Consider the following 26,931-nt stretch of genomic DNA (forward strand, 5'->3'; position numbering starts at 1 on the left):
TCGAAATCGTGGCATTTTGACCGGAATTTCAAGCAGCGTTTTCGAACACATGTTACAGCGTTTGACAGCGCTTTTTAATGCACCCCATCATTGTGATGGGTGAGGAGGTGTTAAAAACCACAAAAATGCAAGAACAGAACAGACAGCTCTCGAAAATCACAGCGTTAGGGACACTACGTTCCAGCGCAGATTTGAGTAAGCTCATTAAAATCTATGGGAGTGTTGTACCGCAGTTAGTACAGCACTGGGGGCGCTGTGCTAATAGCGGTAAAAAGTGGTGTGTGTGAGAGTGGCCTGCGGGGCTACAAACAAATTTTCATGTTCAGGAAATGCGTCATGTTTGGAAAGATTACGCCAAGGGGCAGATCATGTATGCAGCACGATCTAGGTATGGGCACGGGGGAGTGTGGGCCGGGGTGGGGGGGCCCTAACTGAACTTTTGCACCTGGGCCCCTGAGCCTTTAGGTATGCTCCTGGCACTTAGATATCATAGACTAATATCACAGATATCTATGATATCTATGTTTTGCCACATATAGTTCTGCTTTTTTTCTCCTTAATTGTGTGGCGGTGAGATCTCATCCTGGCTTTTAGATTTTGTCCAAATATGATGCCATTAAAAATTTGAATTTGTCCCGCAAAAAATAAGCTCTCTTATGGCTATGTTGATGGAAAAATGAAAAGGTATGCCCCTGGAATACGATGCTGAAAAAAACCTGAAATATTAGTTGGTCATTTAGGTGCAAATAGGCCTTGTCACTAAGGGGTTAAAGGGGTTGTCCCGCGCCGAAACGGGGTTTTTTTTTTTTTCAACCCCCCCCCCCCCCCCCCCGTTCGGCGCGAGACAACCCCGATGCAGGGGTTAAAAAAGAACACCAAGGAGTGCTTACCTGAATCCCCGCGCTCCGGTGACTTCTTACTTACCTGCTGAAGATGGCCGCCGGGATCTTCTCTCTCCGTGGACCGCAGGGCTTCTGTGCGGTCCATTGCCGATTCCAGCCTCCTGATTGGCTGGAATCGGCACGTGACGGGGCGGAGCTACACGGAGCCCCATTGAGAACAGAAGAAGACCCGGACTGCGCAAGCGCGGCTAATTTGGCCATTAGACGGCGAAAATTAGTCGGCTCCATGGGAACGAGGACGCTAGCAACGGAGCAGGTAAGTGAAAACCTTCTTATAACTTCTGTATGGCTCATAATTAATGCACAATGTACATTACAAAGTGCATTAATATGGCCATACAGAAGTGTATAGACCCACTTGCTGCCGCGGGACAACCCCTTTAAGATACATATAGGTAAAAGAGGCTAGTCACAGAAAACACAATCCCATATGTACTTTTTTCACTGTTTAAATAACTTTTATTTGGCACTTTGTAGGGTTTTGAGCCAAGAGATACTGACATTGGAAAAAAATTAATCACATGGAAAAATATACAGAGCAGCACTGGCTACAGAAAGGTTTTGCCTGTCTATCCACATGCAGAGAAAAACAGGTATAGTAGAAATAGATGAATTACGAATGCTCTCAGTCTATGCAGGTCAGGCTGGACATGCTGTCTTACCTGCTCAAGATTTTGGCAATTTTTTAACCTCATTAACATACCCGTTAAGCACACAGTCTGAGGTAAGACAAATATAAAACACAAGTTTATTTACTCTTTAGTATATGTAAGTAAAATAGTTAATTAACATATAGGCATTGAGATCACATGGGTAACAAAGTTAAGCATCAATACGTCACCGGATATTGTAGCATCACTCCGCAATCGGGGGATCTCCAGGTACGATTGTCAAGAGGATCCGGGAGTACGCCGGTACGTCTAACGGCCACAAGATGAGTCCCGACTCTTCCCTGAAGATCACTGCTATTTATGCCGTTCTTACACTACGTGGCATATCTGCTTCTGCGCAGTTATGGGTATATACGTCATTCTAATATGGCTATTCAGGTTCTAGACATGCGTAGTAGATGATTGGCAACACAATATATTGAATATTTTGTCCATGAAGTTATCACATCTGTGTTATATTATGAGTCATTCTTGCTGTCTTACCATATATGTCGATAATATTCTGCATTGAGCAGAATATTCAGACAGGTCATTAGTTCATTGAAGTTCTGGTTAACTCATACGGCAACTAGTTATTTGATTACACAATCATCCAGTTCAATCGTATCCCATACGTGTCACAATCGGTCCTTAATCATTCACTATTTGCCGTATGATACCATTAAAACTTTTGGTTTTCTACAGAATACCTTATATGCCATGAAACAATTCCATAGCGATAAAAGTATTACAACTATGGCCAATACCAAAACAGGATGTATTAGCCAATTAAGAGTGGTTTGTGCAGATGATGAATAACCCATAAAGATGTCATACCAATGGTGTGACGTGGCATCAGCAATAGCCGATCCCATCTTTACAATTTTGCCAGCTATTACAGTAGTACTTACAATATGCGTTGCCAAAGATCTATTAAGCAATTTAATATGTTGCTGTACTTCTTCTGTGTCTTCTAACAACTTTTTGAATTTGGTCAAATTTAGATCCCAATTTGACACATTTAAAGGCAGTGGTTGCCAATTGACAGCCACTGTCTTGTCTTGTTCGGGTAATAACACAAAGGTCTCATTTTCCCAAACAAGTGCAGATACGTTTCGCAAGCATCCTGAAAATGGGACAACCATCCCAGGTACAACAGGATGATTACTTGCCAAACATACCTCCTGTGGGGCTATTTCAACCATCATCTTAAAAGTGAGTGGCAGCACAGTCCATTCACATACATTGATCGTATTTTGTAATAAGCATGGTTCATAAACAGCCGATTGGACCTTGCATATGGTCCCTTCTAATGTATCATCACACAATGATAAATCATGAGTTCTATTTTGGTCATCAATGTAAATCCCGTTAAATCTAGGTACCCAGAAATGCATATCTTCTGGAACACCTATAAGTAAGGGGAGAACTACAAACTTACACATCACATTCTTTTTAGTAACATTGTATATGAATATGGTCCCTTTACATAATATATCATTGCAAACCATTTTCTGCGCCTCCAACTGTATCCAATCAGTCTCAGTTATAGTCTGATTGAACACGGTCCTCCACACTTGCTCATTGCCAGTCATGAGCATAGTTTGAAGTGTGTTCTTTTGTTGTTGCTGATAAATGGTCTGCAAGGTACATATTGACCAATTAACATAGTTAGATATGTTAGAATTTATTTCATATGAAAACCTATTAGATGCATCTTGCAAATCAAGCATTATTGTGTCCACATCCGTTTGCATACTAAAGGGCTGCCATATAGTGGGCATCCAGTTAGCCTGCAAAGTGAGCACATCTTTAATACCACTTCCCGCGTTATGCATTCGATTAGCTAAAGTCTCTATATCAAAACCATTAATAGTCCCAGAAAGCGCTCCGTAGCCTCCGAGTAAGGTATCATACCAAGCTCGACGGGAACGCTTGGTAGGACAAGTCCTTGAGGGTGGAAACTGCACGGAGGCTTGTATAACAGTCTTTTGAGCATCTCGTCCCACCAGGCGACAGGTGGATGGAACCCTTTTTATATGTCCAGGATCTATTTTAGAAGCATTAATGTTCACGAATACCAGGAACTGGCCCCACATGGCCCGATTCTCGATCTCCGTTGCATTCCCACACGTAATTACTTCTGTCTCATTTAAGGGAAATGAAAACTGCACTCCCGTATTTGTACAATTCTGAACATATTGTATCACCAGGGAGTAATTGAGATATGGCAACTCTTTTGGTCTCTGACAGCAGGACACTTTCACAAGTGACGTAATGTTTATTTGTCCCGTTGCCTTATGCAGTGCATATGAAGGACGGTAGGTCGAACTTATATGCGATAATGGATTTCCACTCCAGATAGTCCCATCAAAGGTAATATTCACGATATAACATTTCTGGTTGGCTTCACAAGTGAAGTTGTCTTGCTTCCTGGTTCGGGTTGAATTCCTCCAGCCCCACGAATAATCATTCCTTCCGGTGTCATTGACGCGGATCCCTGGCGTCCACGCATCACCTACTGCGAACACCGAACACATGACGCCAAGGATTCCAAAAATGATTATGTGATTCTAGAGAAGGCAAGGAAACAAGCATTATTCCCGCAAATAGCACTTTTCTTGTGGGACATATTCCCATTTCTCTACTCCGGGTCGCATAATAAGCAAAGTTCGATCTTTCCCCACAGCAATAACCTCTGCCGGGGAGGGCGGTCCTTGGTGATTCTGAACCCATATTTTGGCCCCTACATTAGTAACATTAGTTGAGCCAAAACCTTTATCTCCTCTTACAGTAAGTTCAGTGGGGGCCACCCCTTCTTCCACTTGTGTCAGATACACTGGTATTAATAGCAGCTGTGCCATGCGCTCCTTTTTCCCTATTATCAGAGGATCTGTTCCTAAATTTATCATGATTACTTTAATTTCCCCCTGATAATCTGCATCTATGACTCCGCCTAGGACTACTGCACTTCTCAGAGCAAAACTTGATCTAGTGGCTATCTGCCCGAAGTGATTCTCCGGGATCTTGCATCCTATCCCTGTGGGAATAGTACTCACCTTTCCCGGGGCTATCACCACCGTATCAAGAGCATATAGATCCAACCCTGCAGCGGCAGGAGTGGCTCTATAAGGTGCCTGCGCATCTGGATTAATTTTCCAGTATAAGATTGTCTCTACCTTAGCTACATCTATACTGAGATTGGGTGTTAGCATGCGCATTAAGGGTGTCATAGAATCAGTGATGGGCCTGTTGTTGATAATCTGTAAAGCAGCAGTCAGATTATCTCTCCATTGACCATATTTGTCGGTCTCAGTGAGCTTCTTCAGGGTAGATTTTAATAACCCATTCATTCGTTCCACCAGGCCCGCGGCCTGTGGATAGTAGGGCATATGATATACCCATTCTATGTTGTTTTTACTGGCATACTCTTTTACCTGATTTCCGGTAAAATGTGAACCATTGTCTGTCTGGATCTGCAGGGGAGTCCCATAATACTGGGTAATAACTTCCAGAGTACGTAAAGTACTCCATTGTGTTGCTGTTTTACATGGGAATCCCACCATCAGACCTGAGAATGTATCTACTGCTGTACAAATATACTTACATCCTCTGCTCTCAGGGAGGGGCCCTACAAAATCCATCTGCCAAATCTGCGCTGGCAACTGGCCTCTCCCTATGTGTCCCATTACTGTATGAGGCACTTCTCGTTTTTGCACATGTTGACATACTGGACATTGCGCGATTACTTGTTTGATCATGTCCACTGTCAAAGGGATACCTCTTTCTTGTGCCCACCTGTAAGTGGCCTTCTCTCCCAAGTGTCCACTTTTTTGGTGAGCCCAAACAGCTGTACCTTGAAGCCATGCTTCCTTTTCCTTGTCAGGTTCTTGTATGGCAACAGAAATCGATGCTGCCGCATCTGCTTGAGAATTAAATAAACGTTCCAATGAGTCAAGAGGGACATGAGCATCAACATGAAACACAGTACTTTTAGTACTCCTAATGAATTCCTCTATGTCTTGCCAAAGCTCTTTCCCCCACAATTCCTTACCATGAATGTTCCAGTCGTTCTTCTTCCATCCCATGATCCAAGTGGCCAAACCATTGGCAACTGACCATGAGTCCGTATACAAATGACATTCTTGCCCTTGTTCCTGCTTCAGAGCTAGGAATACTGCACAAAGTTCTGCATATTGACTACTCTTACCTTCTCCTTCCATGACCAACGTCTTGTCTAATTTTGGATTAAAGGCTACACTTTTCCATCTACGTCTTCCACTGATATACTTGGCCGAACCATCCGTGAACCAAGCATGCTCTTTTTGGGAGTCTGTCAACTCAGAGTAAGGTATTCCCCACTTTACTGGGGATTCCTCCATTTGCGCTACTGGTGTAACCTGACCATCTGGAGGGATATCAGCTATCTTTTCATGCAGGGCAGCTATCCCCCCTTCACCTTTTTTCGCTCTTTCCGAGATGTACCATTTCCACTTAATGATACTCTGCTCCTGGGCATGTCCTATCCGATTGGACTTTGGATTAGATAATACCCAACTCATGATGGGTATTTGCGGCCTTAGAAGGACTATGTGTCCTGTCGTCAATTGTTCAGTATCCACCAGGGCCCAATAACATGCCAACAGCTGTTGCTCCAGTGGAGTGTATTTTTCTCCTGCATCTGGTAATTTTCGATTCCAGAAGCCCAGTGGCACTCTTTTGCCCCCTTGCTTCTGCCACAATGACCAGTTTGCATACATATGCTGAACTGATACATGAAGTTCTATCTCACCATCTTGTAAGGGCCATAAATCTACGGCCTGTTGTATGGCTTCTTTTACTGCTTCAAATGCAACCTGTTGCTCTTCTCCCCACGTGAACTCGTACTTCTTGCGAGTCACCTTGTAAAGAGGAGCAAGAAGCTGCCCCAGATGCGGAATGTGTTGTCTCCAGAATCCAAACAATCCTATGTAGGATTGTGTTTCCTTCTTGTCTTTCGGAGTGGGAAAATTTAAGATTTTCTGCCTTGCCTTAGGGAGAATCTCCCTATGGCCCTTATTCCATTGAATTCCTAAGAATTTCACCGTCTGAGAGGGGCCCTGCACCTTGCTATCATTTATTTCCCATCCTTTTTCTCGCAGATGATGTAACAATCCGTCCAATTGTTTCTTTACAGATTGTTCATCCGGTCCCTGAATCATTATATCATCGATATAATGTGAAAACTGCATTTCTGATGGTAAATCAAACTCATCCAAATGTTCTGCCACCGTCCGGTGACAGATGGTTGGACTATGTATCCAACCTTGTGGCAATCGAGTGAACGTATATTGACGTCCTTGCCACGTAAAGGCAAACTGATCTTGTGCCTTTTCTTCTATTGGAATTGTGAAGAACGCTTGTGCGATATCAATCACAGCGTACCATTGTCCACTGTGACTTTGAATCTGCTCCACAATTGTAATGGTGTCTGGGACAGCTGCCGTCAAGGGAGGTGTTTGTTTATTCAACTCCCTGTAATCGACAGTCATCCTCCAAGACCCATCACTTTTCTTCACAGGCCATACCGGATTGTTCCATGCTGTGGTTGCAGGCCTCACAACCCCAGCATCGACCAAATCCTTAATGGTTTCTCCTATTTCCTTGTGACCTCCAGGAATTCTGTATTGCTTCATAGCAACCAGTTTTCCTGCAGGAGGGATGTGTACGGGTGGCATTTTGACCTTTCCCACCGTAACTGGACAAGCTTTTATCCCTATTTTCCTTACGCCAAAGGCAAACTTACCATCTTCGAGGTGTAGTGTCAATCCTTTCAGAATATCTATGCCAATGATATATTCCGGAATAGGTACTACTAACACCGTGTATTTACGTAAGGGCAAATTGCCCAATTTCAAAGTTACCTGTGTCTGTACTCCTTCGGTAACTTTTCCTCCCAATCCTGAAATATTAACTTTTGGACCTTTAAACTTTTTGGGATTTCCATAAATCAGAGTAGCCTCCGCCCCTGTATCTACTAAAGCTGGGACCCTTTGGACATTACCCCCTTTCCAATGTATGGCTAGCGGGACGTAGGGTCTGTCATCCCGCCTAACCCAGACAGGGGCTTGGCTTGCTACCTATGCGGAATCAGAATCTGATTCCTCCAGGAGCGGAGCAGATGGCTTCATATGGTCCTGCACTTGGCTAGCTACCATTGCAGCCATCTCCTTCCATGGATAGATCTTTTGAAAATCCTCCCATTCTAATTTCTTAGGCTCTGAATTAGTGACCTGCTTCTCTCTCTTTTTAGAAGTTTTTGGGGCCACTGAATCTTCCCTTTTATCCACCTTTTTGTTGGATAATACCTTCTGTTTATAAAGACGCCACAAATCACCTGTATCTTTTCCATCAATGGCGTCCTTGGAGACTCCAGCTTTCAGGAGAGCCTGAAACATATCTCTACGAGATACCCTTGGCACTCCTGAATCACCAGTCCCCTGGGAACTAGGATTCCTAGACCTATCACGATCTGTTCGCTTTTCCTCTCTATCCCAGTTTCCCATATCTTGCAATTCCCGCATTCTAGCCACGACCGCAGACATTGGCTCATTAGTCATGGATAGAAGTAGGGTCATCATCACGGCTTTATAAGCCGAAGGTGCAGTCTTAATTAAACGATTTCTAACTCCTGCTGTCAGCCGAGTCTCCAAATAATCTTCCATATGCTCGATGATAATTAATGAGACCCTCATAGCTTCCTCCTTCAACCTTTCAATGCCATCCCTGATAGTGTACCAAGGTTTGTCATTGATTGGAATGTCTGCCTCTGTTGGGAATTTATTAAGAAACCCATTGGTTACTATATTAAACAGGGAAATAGCACTTTCTCCTTGATGACTAGGAAAATATTCTCTAAAATTTCTACTGATTACTGGATCTCTAGTTAGAGTAACAAATCTCATTGCATCTTTTGGATCCAACATTACCCCAGTCGCCCCGTGCTCAAATAGACGGACCAACCATGGTATGTCAGATTCCCCAGGCCTTTGCCTAAATCTACTCAGTATATCATCAACTTCTGACTGAGAAAAATCCTCTAGGGTAAGCCTGGTGCGCCTATGTGGCACCAATTCTTCTTGCACCAACAGTCTCCCATCGGCATCGTACATATAGTTTCCCTGATCGTCATACCTGGGCAACCTTTGCCCATCATGACCTACGATAGGCTGGGTATCGGGTCCATATTCAGTAGTTTCCTTCCTTCTGCTAATGGGCTGGGCACGTTTTAAAGCAGGTGGATCAATTATTGGATTGGGTGGGTCTTCCCAATCCCCCTTATGCCAGTCCTCCTCCCCCGAAGAAGATGAGGAATCCCATAAGTCTCCATCCCACTTATCTGGGTCCCAGTTCACAGAAGCAGAAGCTATAGCTTTCGATACCTTTCGCTTATCAACTTTACCTTTACGCCCCTTATATTTATTCTGAGCAACTTTTACAACAGCCTTTTCTGCAATATTCTGGTAATGTTCTATTTTTTCCTTTATCAGCCTTTGGTTACATTCCAACACCACTCTCTTTCCTTCAGATTCTACTAACTTTTGTTCCGTCTGATTAAGTTTTCTTATTAGTTGGGACTTCTTCTTATGGATATTCCTATAGGCTGAGGCCAATACCCAATTTCTCCTACCCAACTGAACTGCGTCACCTGCCTTGGCAGGGGTCTCCTCGAGTACCTTAACGACATCGAGGGGCTCTGAATCTTTTAGCTTACTATCCCATGATTCTGCAAGCCCACTATGCATCAACTCCTGAGCTAATATATCATAGGGACCCTCGGACCAGCCGGGGATGTCTATTTTCTGAACGATTTTAGTTTTATCTTTCTTGGTTCTTTTTCTAAACATATTGTTGTCTTATTGGCAAAATGCCAATTGGTGAAACTTTTTGCGCAGAGTTCCCCCTTACAGAACTCACAAAATTTTGGCAACTTGCCAATTGGTGAAACTTTGCACAGAGGTCCCCTTTACTGCGAGAAACCACCCTGCAAATTGGCACCAATTTCCCAAGTCCTGTCTCAAAGTTACAGAACTCCGAAAGTTTTGGCAACGTGCCAATTTGGTGAAACTCTGCACAGAGTTCCCCTTTACAAAATTTTGGCAACGTGCCAATCTGGTGAAACTTTGCACAGAGGTCCCCTTTACGGCGAGGCACCACCCTGCAAACTGGCACCGATTTCCCGAGTCCTGCCTCAAAGTTACAGAACTCCGAAAATTTTGGCAACGTGCCAATTGGTGAAATTTTGCACAGTGGTCCCCTTTACTGCTAGACACCACCGTGCAAACTGGCACCAATCTCCCAAGTCCTGCTTCAAAGTTACAGAACTTATAATATTTTGGCAGTATGCCAATGGGTTCAACAAGGACTACTTACTGCAACTATCAATTTGTATTTACTATTATTACTCTATCACCTATCAAAGCAAAGTTATAACCATTTGAACCCCTTGGCAATGGGCCAAAAATCTAATATGGCGACAGCAACCCCCCCGTGCACTGAGAAGCACTGTCACAATACCAAATTATACAGTAATATAACCTTACCAAAGACAACAATATCCTGCCAGACTACGCCAATTTATGTCTTACCTGCTCAAGATTTTGGCAATTTTTTAACCTCATTAACATACCCGTTAAGCACACAGTCTGAGGTAAGACAAATATAAAACACAAGTTTATTTACTCTTTAGTATATGTAAGTAAAATAGTTAATTAACATATAGGCATTGAGATCACATGGGTAACAAAGTTAAGCATCAATACGTCACCGGATATTGTAGCATCACTCCGCAATCGGGGGATCTCCAGGTACGATTGTCAAGAGGATCCGGGAGTACGCCGGTACGTCTAACGGCCACAAGATGAGTCCCGACTCTTCCCTGAAGATCACTGCTATTTATGCCGTTCTTACACTACGTGGCATATCTGCTTCTGCGCAGTTATGGGTATATACGTCATTCTAATATGGCTATTCAGGTTCTAGACATGCGTAGTAGATGATTGGCAACACAATATATTGAATATTTTGTCCATGAAGTTATCACATCTGTGTTATATTATGAGTCATTCTTGCTGTCTTACCATATATGTCGATAATATTCTGCATTGAGCAGAATATTCAGACAGGTCATTAGTTCATTGAAGTTCTGGTTAACTCATACGGCAACTAGTTATTTGATTACACAATCATCCAGTTCAATCGTATCCCATACGTGTCACACATGCTTAATATATAATAGGTAGCTTAACATGAACACTTAAAGGAATTGTTACCTGATTAAATATTACATTTATCTGTCAGATCATGCAGAACAGATCATACAATATCCAGAAAGTGACTTACTACTGATCCTCCCGCCAGGACCAGAAGTGTTTGTGTGTAAAGGCCCTTTTACATGAGTGGATTCTCTGTTGCATTTAACAAGTGCCATTCAACAAATAGCACACATTATGGCCTTCACATGCTGCAGAGGATTGGGACGAACGATCATTAATACTATTGTTTATCACTATACAGATAGCATTCATCGGAAGTACTTCCTGCTGTTTACATGGGAGGGTTGATGCCAATGAGCAAGCATTTTGATACCCTCATGAAAGATCCAGCAAGCTGGAATTTGCTCTTTCATTGGTATATTCAGATGGGCAGATGATTAGGCAAATGCATAATCATACGAATGTTTATGCCCAATTATCGGCCCATGTAAAACAGGTTTAACTCTTTCCAATCCACTGTCTGACATCTGAAGACATTATGATTTAAGGCTGTACAGCTCCGATGTTTGAAGACATGTCGGGTTCTCTTACTGTATATTGCCAGCATCTCTGCTGTCGGAGCCTATCCAACAAGTCACTTCATGCAGTACTGGCTTTAGCCAGCATATAGTGCTGTTTAACGGCAGAAAAAGAGTAAGCCCCCTAGGAAAATCTGGATACAAATTGGCTTGGAAAGAGTTAGCTCTACCCATTAAGTTTCCATCAGTAAGAAGAATAATAATCCTTCTGATATGAAGGGGTCTGAAGTGCTAGTGATCCTTACTCAGCAATATTGCACCACCAGTAAAGAAGCTAACTAATCTGGTCTCCACAAAAGCATGGAGATCCAGTGTGATTACTGAATCCTGCCTTACTCATTAGATAGCTGTTCGCAGAATACTCATTTGACTGTCAGTTATTCTGTCTGACCCCTCTTACATGTGTATGCTTGGCTGGGAATTTCTGCGTTCACAATATGAAGAGGGGAAAAAGTTACTGCCATAAACTTTGGTTAGTAGCTTATTTTGAGAATGAAAGGCATATTTCCCTACAGTATTATTTTTCAAAGGATTGCCCTCAAAATGTGTTCCAAGGTTGGCAGGGCTTATAAATATGCGTTAAAGTGGGCAGTCTTAACTAGACCAGGGACAGATCTTAAAAACGGACCATGAATACGGGTGCAAATGTTCGAAGGCATACAATAGGAGCAGACATGTTGAAACTCAGCATGCCCGAAACTTCTTTCCCCCAATATCTGAGGGCTGGGATAACCCCAAGCATCAGATGACCAACCAGTTCCACTGAAATGGTCAGATTCGGTTAATGCTCATCTAATGTGTATGGGCAGCTTTAATGGCATTGCAAGCTCCCCAGTAGGCTCAGTGCTTGTAGATCTTATGCCAAACAACTTAGCGATTAAAGGCAATGAGTACAGCTATTTACCAGAGTTTTCCTTTAAAATCAAATACTGATAAGCCATCTAATTAATATATGATACTCCCATATTATTATACAGCTTGGAAACTATTAATAGGATTTCACTAGAGAGGAGCAAGCCTACTCGGTAGGGCAGTTACTCGAGCGAGCATCACTCTTCCCGAGTAACTGCTTAGTGATCCGAGCAGGCTCGGGTGGGCTGCGGGGGTGAGCGGAGCGGGGGGTGGAGGGAGAGAGAGATCTCTCTCACTCTTCCTCCGGCTTCGCTCCCCCCTCCCCCCCGCAGCCCACCCAAGCCTGCTCAGATCACTAAGCAGTTACTCAAGAAGAGCGATGCTCGCTCGAGTAACTGCCTTACCGAGTAGGCTCACTCATCTCTAGATTTCACCTTAAGGCATCTGCCCATATATGTTACTAGTAATCAACTATACAATAATCATTCATTGCTACATCTGTTTTATGTTCGAGGTGCATTTACACTGCAAAGATGATCACTCAAAAGATCAGTTCTCCCCTGGGCAGAGCACAGCGTGCAGTCTTGCTTATCAGCTATTCTGCCGAACAATGGTTTTCATGCAGAACTGAATTCCATTGATCGGCCGAACAGTGAAAGATGGGCACATTTACACACAACAATTATCACTCAAAAGATGGCTTTTGAGCGAATTTTGAGCGATAATCGTTGTGCCTAAATGGGTATTTAGTGTGGCTAGTGGGTGGTGTGCAATAGATAACACTGGGCAACAGAATTCTTGTAGACCCTCAAGTTCATAGTAATTTATATCCTAAATTACACATTATTGATAGTACAAATAGTTTGTAAATGCACAATCACTAGATCATCATGTGCATTCATAGTAGGACTGACTGTATGCCTTTATACTGCCTGAAGTGATATTTCTATAGAGAAAATGTCTGTATAATATTTAGTTATATATATACATATTTTTTGTCAGCTTGGATGACCTTGATTTCAGCAGAAGAAATGAGAAACTGGTTCAAATAACCAAAAGAGACACTCGTTATCGTAGAATGGTGGAACAAAAAGATGGAGTAGATGGCTTTTTCTGTGGACCTCCATGTAAGTGTAGGGCATGTTATAATGATGCAACGTAAAGCTTACATATTGCACATCTGATACAAAGCTATAGTAATAAATGACAGCAATAATTTGAAACTATTTCATGCAATTAAAATCAATAATAGAGCACCCCAACATCAAACAAAGTCTCATTGAATCAAGGGAGTGCACAGGAGAGACAAGTCTATCAATTGAGTAAAGAATAGAGATGATCAACCACCAAAATGCTCGGGGGCTCGTTGCTCGAGTCGAGATGCGATGCTCGAGAGTTCGTTTCGAGTAACGAACCCCATTGAAGTCAATGGGCGACTCGAGCATTTTTGTATATGACCGATGCTCGCTAAGGTTTTCATTTGTGCAGATCTGCAAAACCTACGAAAGTGATGGAAACAACACAGAAACAGATAGGGCAGGCGAGGGGCAACATGCAGGGCTGCATCTCAGGTTCCCAGCTCTCACTATTAAGCCACAATAGCAGCAAGATTGGGCCCCCCCTAACAATTTTTACTTCGGACAAACCCCCATTAGCAAGGCACACCTTAGCTAAGCACCACACTACCTCCAACCAAGCACAATCCCTGCCTGCGGGACACACCGCTGCCTCTTCTCCTGGGTTACATGCTCAACAACCCCCCCCCCCCCCCCCCGCACGACCTTGCGTCTGCAGCGCACACAAAAGTGCCCCTGCGCAGCCTTCAGCTGCCATCGTGCCACACGCTGGCCTCATAGCCACACCAACCTCAGGTCTATTTATAAGTGCGTCTGCCATGAGGAGGAACCAGAGGCACACACTGCAGAGGGTTGGCAGGGCCAGGCAGCGACCCTCTTTGAAAGTGTGGGTGATAGCCCACATTGCTGTTGAGAATTGATAATAGATTGACGTTCCATCTTCATTCCAATCCTTTGCCACCTCCGTCAGATACGGATATGGATACCTCATCGACAACGCAAGGGGCAAACCATCTGCACTCTGCACCCTACCCAAGTCTGTCAGTGTTTTGGGGACAGACAGGTACAACTCCGCTATGGCAAGTCTGTGTGCACCCGCAGCATGGGCGGCTAGCAGGAACATACAAACAATACAGGAAGAAATCCCATTGCAGTGTCCCGGATAGCTGAAGTTACGTGAGAGGAAATACATGTTGGCTGCGGCCCACACGCCATGCCCTAGACATTCTGTTTTTGTTTTTTTTTAAGTGCCAGGTAGGTACAACTCCGCTATGGCAAGTCTGTGTGCACGCGCAGCATGGGTGGCTAGCAGGAACACACAGACGGTACAGAAAGAAATCCCATTGCAGTGTCCCGGATAGCTGAGGTTACGTGAGAGGAAATACACGTTGGCTGCGGCCCACACGCCATGCCCTAGTCAGTCTGGGTTTCTTTTCGGGCCAGATAGGTGGAAAACCGGGATGGGAAGACTTAGTGCTCCCATAGTATACACAGACCCCTGTAATATTCCTGTAGCAAAGGTATACGCTGACCCCAGTAACAGTTATGTTGCAGAAGTCTAGGGAGACCCCAGTAACATTTCTGAAGTAACAGTATAGATAGACCCCAGTAACGTTTCTGTAGCAGCAGTATAGGCAGACCCCTGTAATATTTATGTAGCAGCAGTATTGGCAGACCCCTGTAACATTTCAGTAGCAGCAGTATATGCAGACCCCTGTAACATTTCAGTAGCAGCAGTACAGGCAGGGCCCAGTATTTGTAACATTTCAGTAGTAACAGTACAGACAGACCCCAGTAACATTTCTGTTGTAACAGTATAGACAGAGCCGAGTAACATTTCTGTAGTAACAGTATAGGCAGACCCCAGTAACGTTTCTGTAGCAGCAGTATAAGCAGATCCCTGAAACATTTATGTAGCAGAAGCATAGGCAGATCCCTGTAACATTTTTGTAGCAGCAGTATAGGCAGACCCCAGTACCATTTCTGTAGAAGTAACGGCAGACCCCAGTAACATGTCTGTCACCGCAGTATAAGCAGACCCCTGTAACATTTCTGTAGCAGAAGCATAGCCAGACCCCTGTACTATTTTTGTAGCAGAAGGATGCGCAGACCCCTGTAACATTTAAGTGGCAGCAGTATAGGCAGACCCCTGTAACATTTATGCGGCAGAAGTATAGGCAGACCGCAGTAACAATTATCTAGCAGCAGTATAGGCAGACCCCTGTAGCATTTCTGTAGCAGCAGTATAAGCAGACCCCTGTAACATTTATGTAGCAGAAGCATAGGCAGACCCCTGAAACATGTCTGTAGTAAAAGTATAGACAGACCCCAGTACCATTTTTGTAGCAGAAGTATATGCGGACCCCCTGTAACATTTACGTGGCAGAAGTATGGGCAGACCCGAGTAACATTATTGTAGCAGAAATATAGGCAGACCCCAGTATCATTTCTGTAGCAGAAGTATAGGCAGACCCCTGTAACATTCAAGTGGCAGCAGTATAGGCAGACCCCTGTAACATGTAAGTGGCAGCAGTATAGGCAGACCCCTGTAACTTTCTCGTAGCAGAAGTATAGGCAGGCAGGCAGACCCCAGTAAAATTTCTGTAGTAATAGCATGGGCCAACCTCAGAAACATTGAGATACCATGAGCGTCGGCTAAGGCCGGAAAAATTAGTTGGATAAGAGTGTAGGCGTGGGCCCCAAAAATTAGTGTACCAAGAGTTAAAGTGTACCTCTGAAAAATTTATCAACCGAGAGGGCAGGTGAAACCCATAAACATTTTTTTTTAAATACAGTTCACTGTTGCTTAATTTGTAACAGAGCCTGGAGGCAGCCCTGATGAAAAAATTGGTTCATGTAACAGTCTCAATACTTTTGAAACTTTGAAAAATTGTAAAAACTTTGGTAGATGTAGATGAGCCTTTTGGGCCGCAGAAAAATTGGCCGTTCAGCGCGATGACAAGTTGTTTCTGGAGGAGGAGTATCAGGAGGAGGACTAATGTCAGAGACAGATTGACAAAGAGAAATGCCCCATTTTCCCAGTGATACAGAAGAGTGCTTTTATCTGCGGTTGCAGCGAAAAGATTCTTTAGGTTCCGGTGCTCTCCGCTGGTGGAGAAGAGAAGTCTGGGGAAATCCAGGCTTTGTTCATCTTTATGAGTGTAAGCATGTCGGCACTGGCAGTTGACAGGCGGGTACGCTTGTCCGTGATGATTCCCCCAGCTGCACTAAACACCCTCTCTGACAAGACGCTAGCGGCAAAGCAAGCAAGCACCTCCAGGGCATACAGCGCAAGTTCGTGCCACGTGTCCAGCTTTGACACCCAATAGTTGTATGGAGCTGAGGCAAAACAGAGGATGGTGCTAAGATCGGCTACGTATTCCCTCACCATCTTTTTACAGTGCTCCCTCCGACTCAGCCTTGACTGGGGAGTGGTGACGCAGTCTTGGTGGGGAGCCATAAAGCTGGCAAAGGTCTTGGAGAGTGTTCCCCTGTCTGCGCTGAACATGCTGCCTGATTTCCGCGCCCCCTTTGCTACTTGGCCCTCGGAAGTGCACCTTCTGCCGCTAGCGCTGTCAGATGGGAAGTTTACCATCAGTTTGTCCACCAGGGCTCTGTGGTATTGCATCACTCTTGAACCCCTTTCCTCTTCGGGAATGAGAGTGGAAAGGTTCTCCTTATACCGGGGGTTGAGAAGGGTGTACACCCAGTAATCCGTAGTGGCCAGAATGCGTCTAACGCAAGGGTCACGAGAAAGGCAGCCTAACATGAAGTCAGCCATGTGTGCCAGGGTGCCAGTACGCAAGACATGGCTGTCCTCACTAGGAAGATCACTTTCAGGATCCTTCTCCTCCTCCTCCTCGTCCACAGGCCATACACGCTGAACAGATGGGAGGCAAGCAGCATGGGTACCCACTGCAGTGGGCCCAGCTGTCTCTACTCCCTCCTCCTCCTCCAAAACGCGCTGAGATATAGACAAGAGGGTGCTCTGACTGTCCAGCGACATACTCTCTTACCCCGTCTCCTGTTCCAACCGCAAAGCGTCAGTCTTTATGCTTTGCAGTGAACTTCTCAGCAGGCATAGCAGAGGAATGGTGACGCTAATGATTGCAGCATCGCCGCTCACCATCTGGGTGGACTTCTCAAAGTTTCCGAGGACCTGACAGATGTCTGCCATCCAGGCCCACTCCTCAGTAAAGAATTGGGGAGGCTGACTCCCTCTACGCCGCCTATGTTGGAGTTGGTATTTCACTATTGCTCTACGCTGCTCATACAGCCTGGCCAACACGTGGAGCGTAGAATTCCACCGTGTGGGCACGTCGCTACAGCAGCCGGTGCTCTGGCAGATTAAATCGATGTTGCAGGGTCCGCATCGTTGCAGCATCAGTGGTGGACTTGCGGAAATGTGGGCAGACGCAGCGCACCTTGCCGAGCAGGTCTGACAAGTGCGGGTAGTTTTTCAGAAACCGCTGAACCACCAGATTGAAGACGTGGGGCAGGCATGGCACGTGTGTGAGGCTGCCGAGCTGCAGAGCCGCCACCAGGTTACAGCTGTTGTCACACACGACCATGCCCAGTTGGAGGCTCAGCGGCGAAAGCCAGATGTCGGTCAGCTCAGGGACAGTTTGCCTCTTGTCACCTAGGCTGAGTAGTTTCAGCACGAACTGCTGGCGCTTGCCCACTGCTGTGCTGCCGCGCCACACCGACTGCTGGCGACGTGCTGCTCACATTTCTTAATTGAGAGGTAGAGGTTGCGTAGCAGGAGGAGGAGGGGGAGGGTTTAGAGGAGGTGGCATAGACCGCCGCAGATACCAGAACTGAGGAAGGCAATTCAGGGTGTGGGTAGGACGTGTGCGGTCCCAGGCTCTGACTCGGTCCCAGCCTTTACCAAATTCACCCAATGTGCCGTCAGGGAGATATAGTGGCCCTACCCGCCAGTGCTTGTCCACTTGTCCGTGGTTAAGTGGACCTTCCCAGTAACTGCGTTGGTGAGGGCACGATTGATGTTGCGGGAGACGTGCTGGTGTAGGGCTGGGACGGCACACCGGGAAAAATAGTGGCGACTGGGGACCGAGTAGCGTGGGACCACCACCGCCATCATGTTTTTGAAAGCCTCCTTTTCCACAAGCCTGTACAGCAGCATCTCCAGGCTTATCAATTTCGCAATGTGCACGTTTAAAGCTTGAGCGTGCGTGGTGGCGTATTTGCGCTTGCGCTCCAAGGCTTGTGCTAGCGACAGCTGGATGCTGCGCTGAGAGACATTGCTGGATGGGGCCGAGGACAGCGGAGGTGAGGATGTGGGTGCAGGCCGAGAGGCCCTCGTGCCTGTGTCCTGAGAGGGGGGTTGGATCTGAGTGGCAGGTTGGGGCACAGGGGGAGAGGCAGTGGTGCAACCCGGAGGCGGTGAATGGCTTTTGTCCCACCTCGTGGGGTGCTTGGCCATCATATGCCTGCGCATGCTGGTAGTGGTGAGACTGGTACTGGTGGCTCCCCGGCTGATTTTGGCGCGATACAGGTTGGACACCACTGTTCATCGGTCGTCCGCGCTCTCACTGAAAAACATCCACACCTTTGAAGACCTAGGCCTCTGCAGGGTGGCTTGGCGCGAGGGGGTGCTTTGGGAAACAGTTAGGGGAGTCTTTGCTCTGGCCCTGCCTCTACCCCTGGCCACCCCACTGCCTCTTCCAACCTGTCCTGCTGCTGCACTTGCCTCCCCCTCTGAAGACCTCTACTCAGTTGGCTTAGCGAACCAGGTGGGGTCAGTCACCTTATCGTCCAGCGGCTCTTCCTCCAAATCCTCTGTGCGCTCCTCCCTCGGACTTACTGCGCTTACTACTACCTCATAGATAGACAACTGTGTCTCATCATCATCGACCTCCTCACCCACTGAAAGCTCTTGAGACAGTTCCCGAAAGTCCCCAGCCTCATCACCCGGACCCCGGGGACTTTCCAAAGGTTGGGCATCGGTCACGACAAACTCTTCAGGTGGGAGAGGAACCATTTTTTCCCAATCAAGGCAGGGGCCCGAGAACAGTTCCTGGGAGTCTGTCTGCTCATCAGAATGTGTCATCTTCATGGAGTGAGGAGGCTGGGAGGAAGGAGGAGCAGCAGCGAGAGGATTCAGAGTTGCAACAGTGGACAGCGTAGAAGACTGGGTGGTCGATACATTGCTGGATATATTTTCTGCCATCCACGACAGGACCTGCTCACACTGCTCTGTTTGTAATAAAGGTCTACCACGTGGACACAAAAATTGTGATATGAAGCTGGGGACCCCAGAAACTTGCCACTCTCCTAATCCCGCATCAGCCGGCTGCGATTCACCTGGACCAGGAACTCGGCCTGTGCCCACACCCTCACTTGGACCTCAGCATCCTCGCCCGCGTCCACGGCCATGTCCTCTAGGCCTACCCCTACCCCTCAGCATGATGATTACCAATAGAGCAGACACAGAGCGGTCTGAATAATTATGCAATTAGTGGCGAGCAGTTGGAGGCTGACAGCGGTTATGTTACGCACACTGCAGTCCGCAAAAAATTATACGCTAGGCTGCAAAAAGGCCTAGCTGGGTAATAGTGAGCCACTACAACTCCCAGTGGCCACGCAGTAAAATGCACACGGTCACAGGTAGCCCTAAGGAGGATTTTTTTTTCAGATTTTTTTGAAAAAAACAGCAGCCTAGATAGCGTTTATATGTCTTTCCCTCTATCAGCGGCTGTGGGTGTACGCTGTGCGTGAAGTTAACGGGATGCACAGAGCGGTGTAAAAAATTAGGCAATTATTGGCCTGCACTTGTAGGGTCACAGCGGTTATGTAACGCACACTGTAGGCTGAAAAAAATATACGCTGGGCTGCAGAAAGACCTAGCTGACTAATAGTGAGCCACTACAACAGTAATGAACACGGTCACAGGTAGCCCTAAGGAGGAGCTTTTTTGGGGTACTTCTTGACAGGATTCTACACTACCACTGTCCCTGCCTGACCAGTACTGCCCATATACTCTGTATAATTGGCTGCAGACTGAGAACGCAATAGTCTGCACAGCCCAAGATGAAAAAAAAAAAAAAAGTGCTAAACTGCTCCCAGCTGCAACAACAGTAATGCACACGGTCAGGGGTAGCCCTAAGAAGGACCGTTGGGGTACTTGAAGACGCCAACACTCTAACTATAGCACCAGCAGCACCCTCCCTAATCTCTGCCAGCGTGTGTCTGAGGCGAGCAGCGGGCGGGACTGCTTTATATACTCAGCGGTCACTTGATCTCGTCAGCCACTCACTGCAGGGGGGTGGGATAGGGCTGGAACATCACAGTAGGAATTTGTAATGCGTTCCCTGCATGTCTATTGGCCAGAAAATGGCGCAAAACATGCAGGGAAGGAAATGGAATTGCCTCGAGTACCGCGTGGTGCTCGTCTCGAGTAACGAGCATCTCGGACACCCTAATACTCGAGCGAGCATCAAGCTCGGACGAGTACGTTCGCTCATCTCTAGTAAAAAAGTTTAATGGTAAATTTGGATGCCATAGTATGTTAAACCTCTAATCCCCCATCAACTGTGGCAAAAACTCCATTTAAAGGGGTTGTGCAGGATTATGAAACATGGCTGATTTTTTCCAGAAACATCAACACTCCTATCCATACAGTAGATTGGGTCTGGAACAACAGTTTAACTCCACTGAAGTAAATAAGTTGCATCACAATACGTAACAGCCTACAAACAGGTGTGGTGCTGTTTCGCTAAGAAAGCAGCCATGTTTTTTTTTTACTTACATACAACTAGAGATGAGCGAACGTACTCGTCCGAGCTTGATACTCGTTCGAGTATTAGCGTTTTCGAGAGGCTCGTTACTCGTAACGAGTACCACACGATGTTCGGGTTACTTTCACTTTCATCTCTGAGACGTTAGCGCGCTTTTCTGGCCAATTGAAAGACAGGGAAGGCATTTCAACTTCCCCCAGCGACGTTCAAGCCCTATACCACCCCCCTGCAGTGAGTGGCTGGCGAGATCAGGTGTCACCCGAGTATAAAAATCGGCCCCTCCCGCAGCTCGCCACAGATGCGTTCTGACATAGCTGAGGGAAACTGCTATCGCGTTGGAGCTGCTATAGGGAGAGTGTTAGGAGTTATTGTAGGCTTCAAGAACCCCAACGGTCCTTCTTAGGGCCACATCTAACCGTGTGCAGTACTGTGGAGGCTGCTTTTTGCAGTGTTGCACATTTTTTTTTTTTGGTATATCGGCCGTGCAGAGCATTGCGCCCTGCAGTAATACTCCAGGGACAGAAGTGCTTAGGCAGGGAGAGCATTAGGAGTATTTTAGGCTTCAAGAACCCCAACGGTCCTTCTTAGGGCCACATCTAACCGTGTGCAGTACTGTGGAGGCTGCTTTTTGCAGTGTTGCACTTTTTTTTTTTTTTGGTATATCGGCCGTGCAGAGCATTGCGCCCTGCAGTAATACTCCAGGGACAGAAGTGCATAGGCAGGGACAGAAGACATATTAATATTATTGATTGAATATAGGCAGTGGGCCTTTGCTAAAAAAATATTGGGCAAAAAATCTATTTGGCCTGCCTGTCACTGTGCTCAGTGTTCTGGGTCTGTGTGTGCTGGGTGTAGTAGTTCTACAAAATCATACGCAGCCAGCTAAGTGTTACAGCAGGCTTGCGCCAAATTATTTCCTGGCTCTGTCTGGGCTGTGAAATCACTGCTGTATTGCAGTCCACAGTGTAACACTCTGCAGTTCTGTGACATACTCCAGGGACAGAAGTGTGGAGGCAGGAACAGAAGACATATTCATTGAATATAGGCAGTGGGCCTTTGCTAAAAAAATTTGGGCAAAAAATCTATTTGGCCTGCCTGTCACTGTGCTCAGTGTTCTGGGTCTGTGTGTGCTGGGTGTAGTAGTTCTACAAAATCATACGCAGCCAGCTAAGTGTTACAGCAGGCTTGCGCCAAATTATTTCCTGGCTCTGTCTGGGCTCTGAAATCACCACTGTGTTGCAGTTGACAGTGCAACACTCTGCAGTTCTGTGACATACTCCAGGGATAGAAGTGTGTAGGCAGGGACAGAAGACATATTATTGATTGAATATAGGCAGTGGGCCTTTGCAAAAAAATTTGTGGGAAAAAATCTATTTGGCCTGCCTGTCACTGTGCTCAGTGTTCTGGGTCTGTCTGTGCTGGGTGTAGTAGTTCTACAAAATCATACGCAGCCAGCTAAGTGTTACAGCATGCTTGCGCCAAATTATTTCCTGGCGTTCCCAAAACGAAGTCAGCCTCCAACCACAGGCCAATAAGCAGCACATTTAATTACAGCGTTCTGTTTCTGCACTACTGGTAATACACCATGCTGAGGGGTAGGGGTAGGCCTAGAGGACGTGGACGCGGGCGAGGACGCGGAGGCCCAAGTCAGGGTGTGGGCACAGGCCGAGCCAGTGTGGTGGCCAGGGGTAGAGGCAGGGCCAGGCCGAATAATCCACCAACTGTTTCCCAAAGCGCCCCCTCGCGCCATGCCACCCTGCAGAGGTCAAGGTGCTCTACGGTGTGGCAGTTTTTCACAGAGACGCCTGACGACCGACGAACAGTGGTGTGCAACCTTTGTCGCGCCAAGATCAGCTGGGGAGGCACCACCACCAGCATGCGCAGGCATATGATGGCCAAGCACCCCACAAGGTGCGACGATGCCCGTTCACCGCCTCTGGTTTGCACCACTGCCTCTCCCCCTGTGCCCCAACCTGCCACTGAGATCCAACCCCCCTCTGAGGACACAGGCACTACCGTCTCCTGGCCTGCACCCACACCCTCACCTCCGCTGTCCGGGCATGGTCGTGTGTGACAACAGCCGTAACCTGGTGGTGGCTCTGCAGCTCGGCAGCCTCACGCACGTGCCATGCCTGGCCCATGTCTTTAATTTGGTGGTTCAGCGCTTTCTGAAAAGCTACCCACACTTGTCATACCTGCTCGGAAAGGTGCGCCAGCTCTGCGCACATTTCCGCAAGTCCCACACGCACGCTGCCACCCTGCGGACCCTGCAACATCGGTTTAATCTGCCAGTGCACCGACTGCTGTGCGACGTGCCCACACAGTGGAACTCTACGCTCCACATGTTGGCCAGGCTCTATGAGCAGCGTAGAGCTATTGCGGAATACCAACTCCAACATGGGCGGTGTAGTGGGAGTCAGCCTCCTCAATTATTTACAGAAGAGTGGGCCTGGTTGGCAGACATCTGCCAGGTCCTTGGAAACTTTGAGGAGTCTACCCAGATGCTGAGCGGCGATGCTGCAATCATTAGCGTCACCATTCCTCTGCTATGCCTCTTGAGAAGTTCCCTGCAAAGCATAAAGGCAGACGCTTTGGAATCGGAAACGGAGGCGGGGGAAGACAGTATGTCGCTGGATAGTCAGAGCAACCTCATGTCTATATCTCAGCGCGTTGAGGAGGAGGGGGAGGAGCATGAGGAGGAGGGGGAAGAGACAGCTTGGCCCACTGCTGAGGGTACAGATGCAGCTTGCCTGTCATCCTTTCAGCGTGTATGGCCGGAGGAGGAGGAGGAGGATCCTGAAAGTGATCTTCCGAGTGAGGACAGCCATGTGTTGCATACAGGTACCCTGGCACACATGGCTGACTTCATGTTAGGATGCCTTTCTCGTGACCCTCGCGTTACACGCATTCTGGCCACTACGGATTACTGGGTGTACACACTGCTCGACCCACGGTATAAGGAGAGCCTTTCCACTCTCATTCCCGAAGAGGAAAGGGGTTTGAGAATGATGCTATACCACAGGGCGCTGGTGGACAAACTGATGGTAAACTTCCCATCCGACAGCGCTAGTGGCAGAAGGCGCATTTCCGCGGCCCAGGTAGCAGGGGAGATGCAGAGATCAGGCAGCATGTACAGCGCAGGCAGGGGAACATTATCCAAGGCCTTTGCCAGCTTTATGGCTCCCCAGCAAGACTGTGTCACCGGTCCCCAGTCAAGGCTGAGTTGGCGGGAGCACTGTAAAAGGATGGTGAGGGAGTACGTAGCCGATCGCACGACCATCCTCGGTGACGCCTCTGTCCCCTACAACTACTGGGTGTCGAAGCTGGACACGTGGCCTGAACTCGCGCTGTATGCCCTGGAGGTGCTTGCTTGTCCTGCGGCTAGCGTCTTGTCAGAGAGTGTGTTTAGTGTGGCTGGGGGAATCATCACGGATAAGCGTACCCACCTGTCAACCGACAGTGCCGACAGGCTTACACTCATCAAGATGAACAAAGCCTGGATTTCCCCAGACTTCTCTTCTCCACCAGCGGACAGCAGCGATACCTAAACAATACGTAGGCTGCAACCGCGGATGGAAGCATCGTTCTCTATCACCATCCAAAACGGGGACCTTTTTGCTTCATCTATCTCTGTATAATATTCCTCCTCCTCCGCCTGCTCCTCCTCCTGAAACCTCACATAATCACGCCGAATGGGCAATTTTTCTTAGGCCAGCAAGGCTCAGTCATATAATTTTTCTAAACAATTTTTATACGTTTCAATGCTCATTAAAGCGTTGAAACTTTCACCTCAACCAATTTTTATTTTTACTGGGCTGCCTCTAGGCCTAGTTACCAATTAAGCCACATTAACCAAAGCGATTAATGGGTTTCACCTGCCCTCTTGGTTGGGCATGGGCAATTTTTCTCAGGTACATTAGTACTGTTGGTACACCAATTTTTGGGGGCCCTCGCCTACAGTGTAATCCAATTAATTTTTTGCCCACCTGCATTACAGCTGACGTAACATCAGCTGTGTTGGGCACCGCAATGGGATATATTTATGTACCGCCGGTGGGTTCCAGGGAGCCACCCATGCTGTGGGTCCACAGGGAGTTGTAACTGCATGTGTCCACTTCTAAAGAACCCCGGTCTGACTGGGGCATGCAGTGTGGGCCGAAGCCCACCTGCATTAAACATGACATTATTACCTCAGCTGTGATGGGCAATGCAATGGGATATATTAATGTACCGCTGGTGGCTTCCTGGCATCCACCCATGCTGTGGGTCCACAGGGAGTTGTAACTGCATGTGTCCACTTCTAAAGAACCCCGGTCTGACTGGGGCATGCAGTGTGGGCCGAAGCCCACCTGCATTAAACATGACATTATTACCTCAGCTGTGATGGGCAATGCAATGGGATATATTAATGTACCGCCGGTGGCTTCCTGGCACCCACCCATGCTGTGGGTCCACACGGAGTTGTAACTGCATGTGTCCACTTCTAAAGAACCCCGGTCTGACTGGGGCATGCAGTGTGGGCCGAAGCCCACCTGCATTAAGCACGACATTACATCAGCTGTGTTGGGCACTGCAATGGGATATATTTATGTACTGCCGGTGGGTTCCAGGGAGCCACCCATGCTGTGGGTCCACAGGGAGTTGTAACTGCATGTGTCCACTTCTAAAGAACCCCAGTCTGACTGGGGCATGCAGTGTGGGCCGAAGCCCACCTGCATTAAACATGACATTATTACCTCAGCTGTGTTGGGCACTGCAATGGGATATATTTATGTACCGCCGGTGGCTTCCTGGCACCCACCCATGCTGTGGGTCCACAGGGAGTTGTAACTGCATGTGTCCACTTCTAAAGAACCCCGGTCTGACTGGGGCATGCAGTGTGGGCCGAAGCCCACCTGCATTAAACATGACATCAGCTGTGATGGGCAATGCAATGGGATTTATTTATGTACAGCCGGTGGGTTCCAGGGAGCCACCCATGCTGTGGGTGCACACGGAATTCCCATTGCGGAGTTGTACCTGCCTGTGACTTTATAAAAAACCGCGGTCTGACTGGGGCATGCAGACACCTTGACAGAATGAATAGTGTGTGGCACATAGGTTCCCCATTGCTATGCCCACGTGTGCAGCTCCAGATGGAGGTGGCACAGGATTGCATTTCTCATTGCTTCTGTACAGCATTGTGGACTATCGCCCCGCCCCTTTTAAAGAGGGTCGCTGCCTAGCCGTGCCAACCCTCTGCAGTGTGTGCCTGCTTTTCCTCTGGCAGACGCACTTATAAATAGACATGAGGGTGGCGTGGCATGAGGGCAGCTGAAGGCTGGGCAGGGACAGTTTGGTGTGCGCTGTGGACACTGGGTCGTGGGGGGGGGGCGGTTTGGGCAGCATGTAACCCAGGAGAAGTGGCAGCGGAGTGTCATGCAGGCAGTGATTGTGCTTTGTTGGAGGTAGTGTGGTACTTAGCTAAGGTATGCATTGCTAATGAGGGCTTTTCAGAAGTAAAGGTTGTTGGGGGGGGGCCCACTCTTGCCGCTGTTGTGGCTTAATAGTGGGACCTGTGAACTTGAGATGCAGCCCAACATGTAGCCCCTCGCCTGCCCTATCCATTGCTGTGTCGTTCCCATCACTTTCTTGAATTGCCCAGATTTTCACAAATGGAAACCTTTGCGGCGATATACAAAAATGCTCGGTTCGCCCATTGACTTCAATGGGGTTCGTTATTCGAAACGAACCCTCGAGCATCGCGAAAAGTTTGTCTCGAGTAACGAGCACCCGAGCATTTTGGTGCTCGCTCATCTCTACATACAACCCTTTTAAGCCTTATTTAAAGGACTGACAAGTGGAAAATCCTCTAGAAATGCA

The 26,931-nt window shown here is 47.2% G+C and overlaps 1 protein-coding gene across 1 annotated transcript in view; it reads left to right on the top strand.

The window, feature by feature from the left end:
- DISP2 (dispatched RND transporter family member 2) overlaps positions 1 to 26,931 on the top strand; it is a 99,495-nt gene that overhangs the window by 52,165 nt on the left and 20,399 nt on the right. The window contains exons 5-6 of the mRNA XM_066588831.1: positions 1,380 to 1,495; positions 13,239 to 13,363. Of these exons, the coding sequence (XP_066444928.1) occupies positions 1,380 to 1,495; positions 13,239 to 13,363 (241 nt within the window). The remainder of the gene's footprint in view (positions 1 to 1,379; positions 1,496 to 13,238; positions 13,364 to 26,931) is intronic.

This window comes from Eleutherodactylus coqui, unplaced genomic scaffold, assembly GCF_035609145.1.
Source record: "Eleutherodactylus coqui strain aEleCoq1 unplaced genomic scaffold, aEleCoq1.hap1 HAP1_SCAFFOLD_33, whole genome shotgun sequence".
NCBI lineage: Eukaryota > Metazoa > Chordata > Amphibia > Anura > Eleutherodactylidae > Eleutherodactylus > Eleutherodactylus coqui.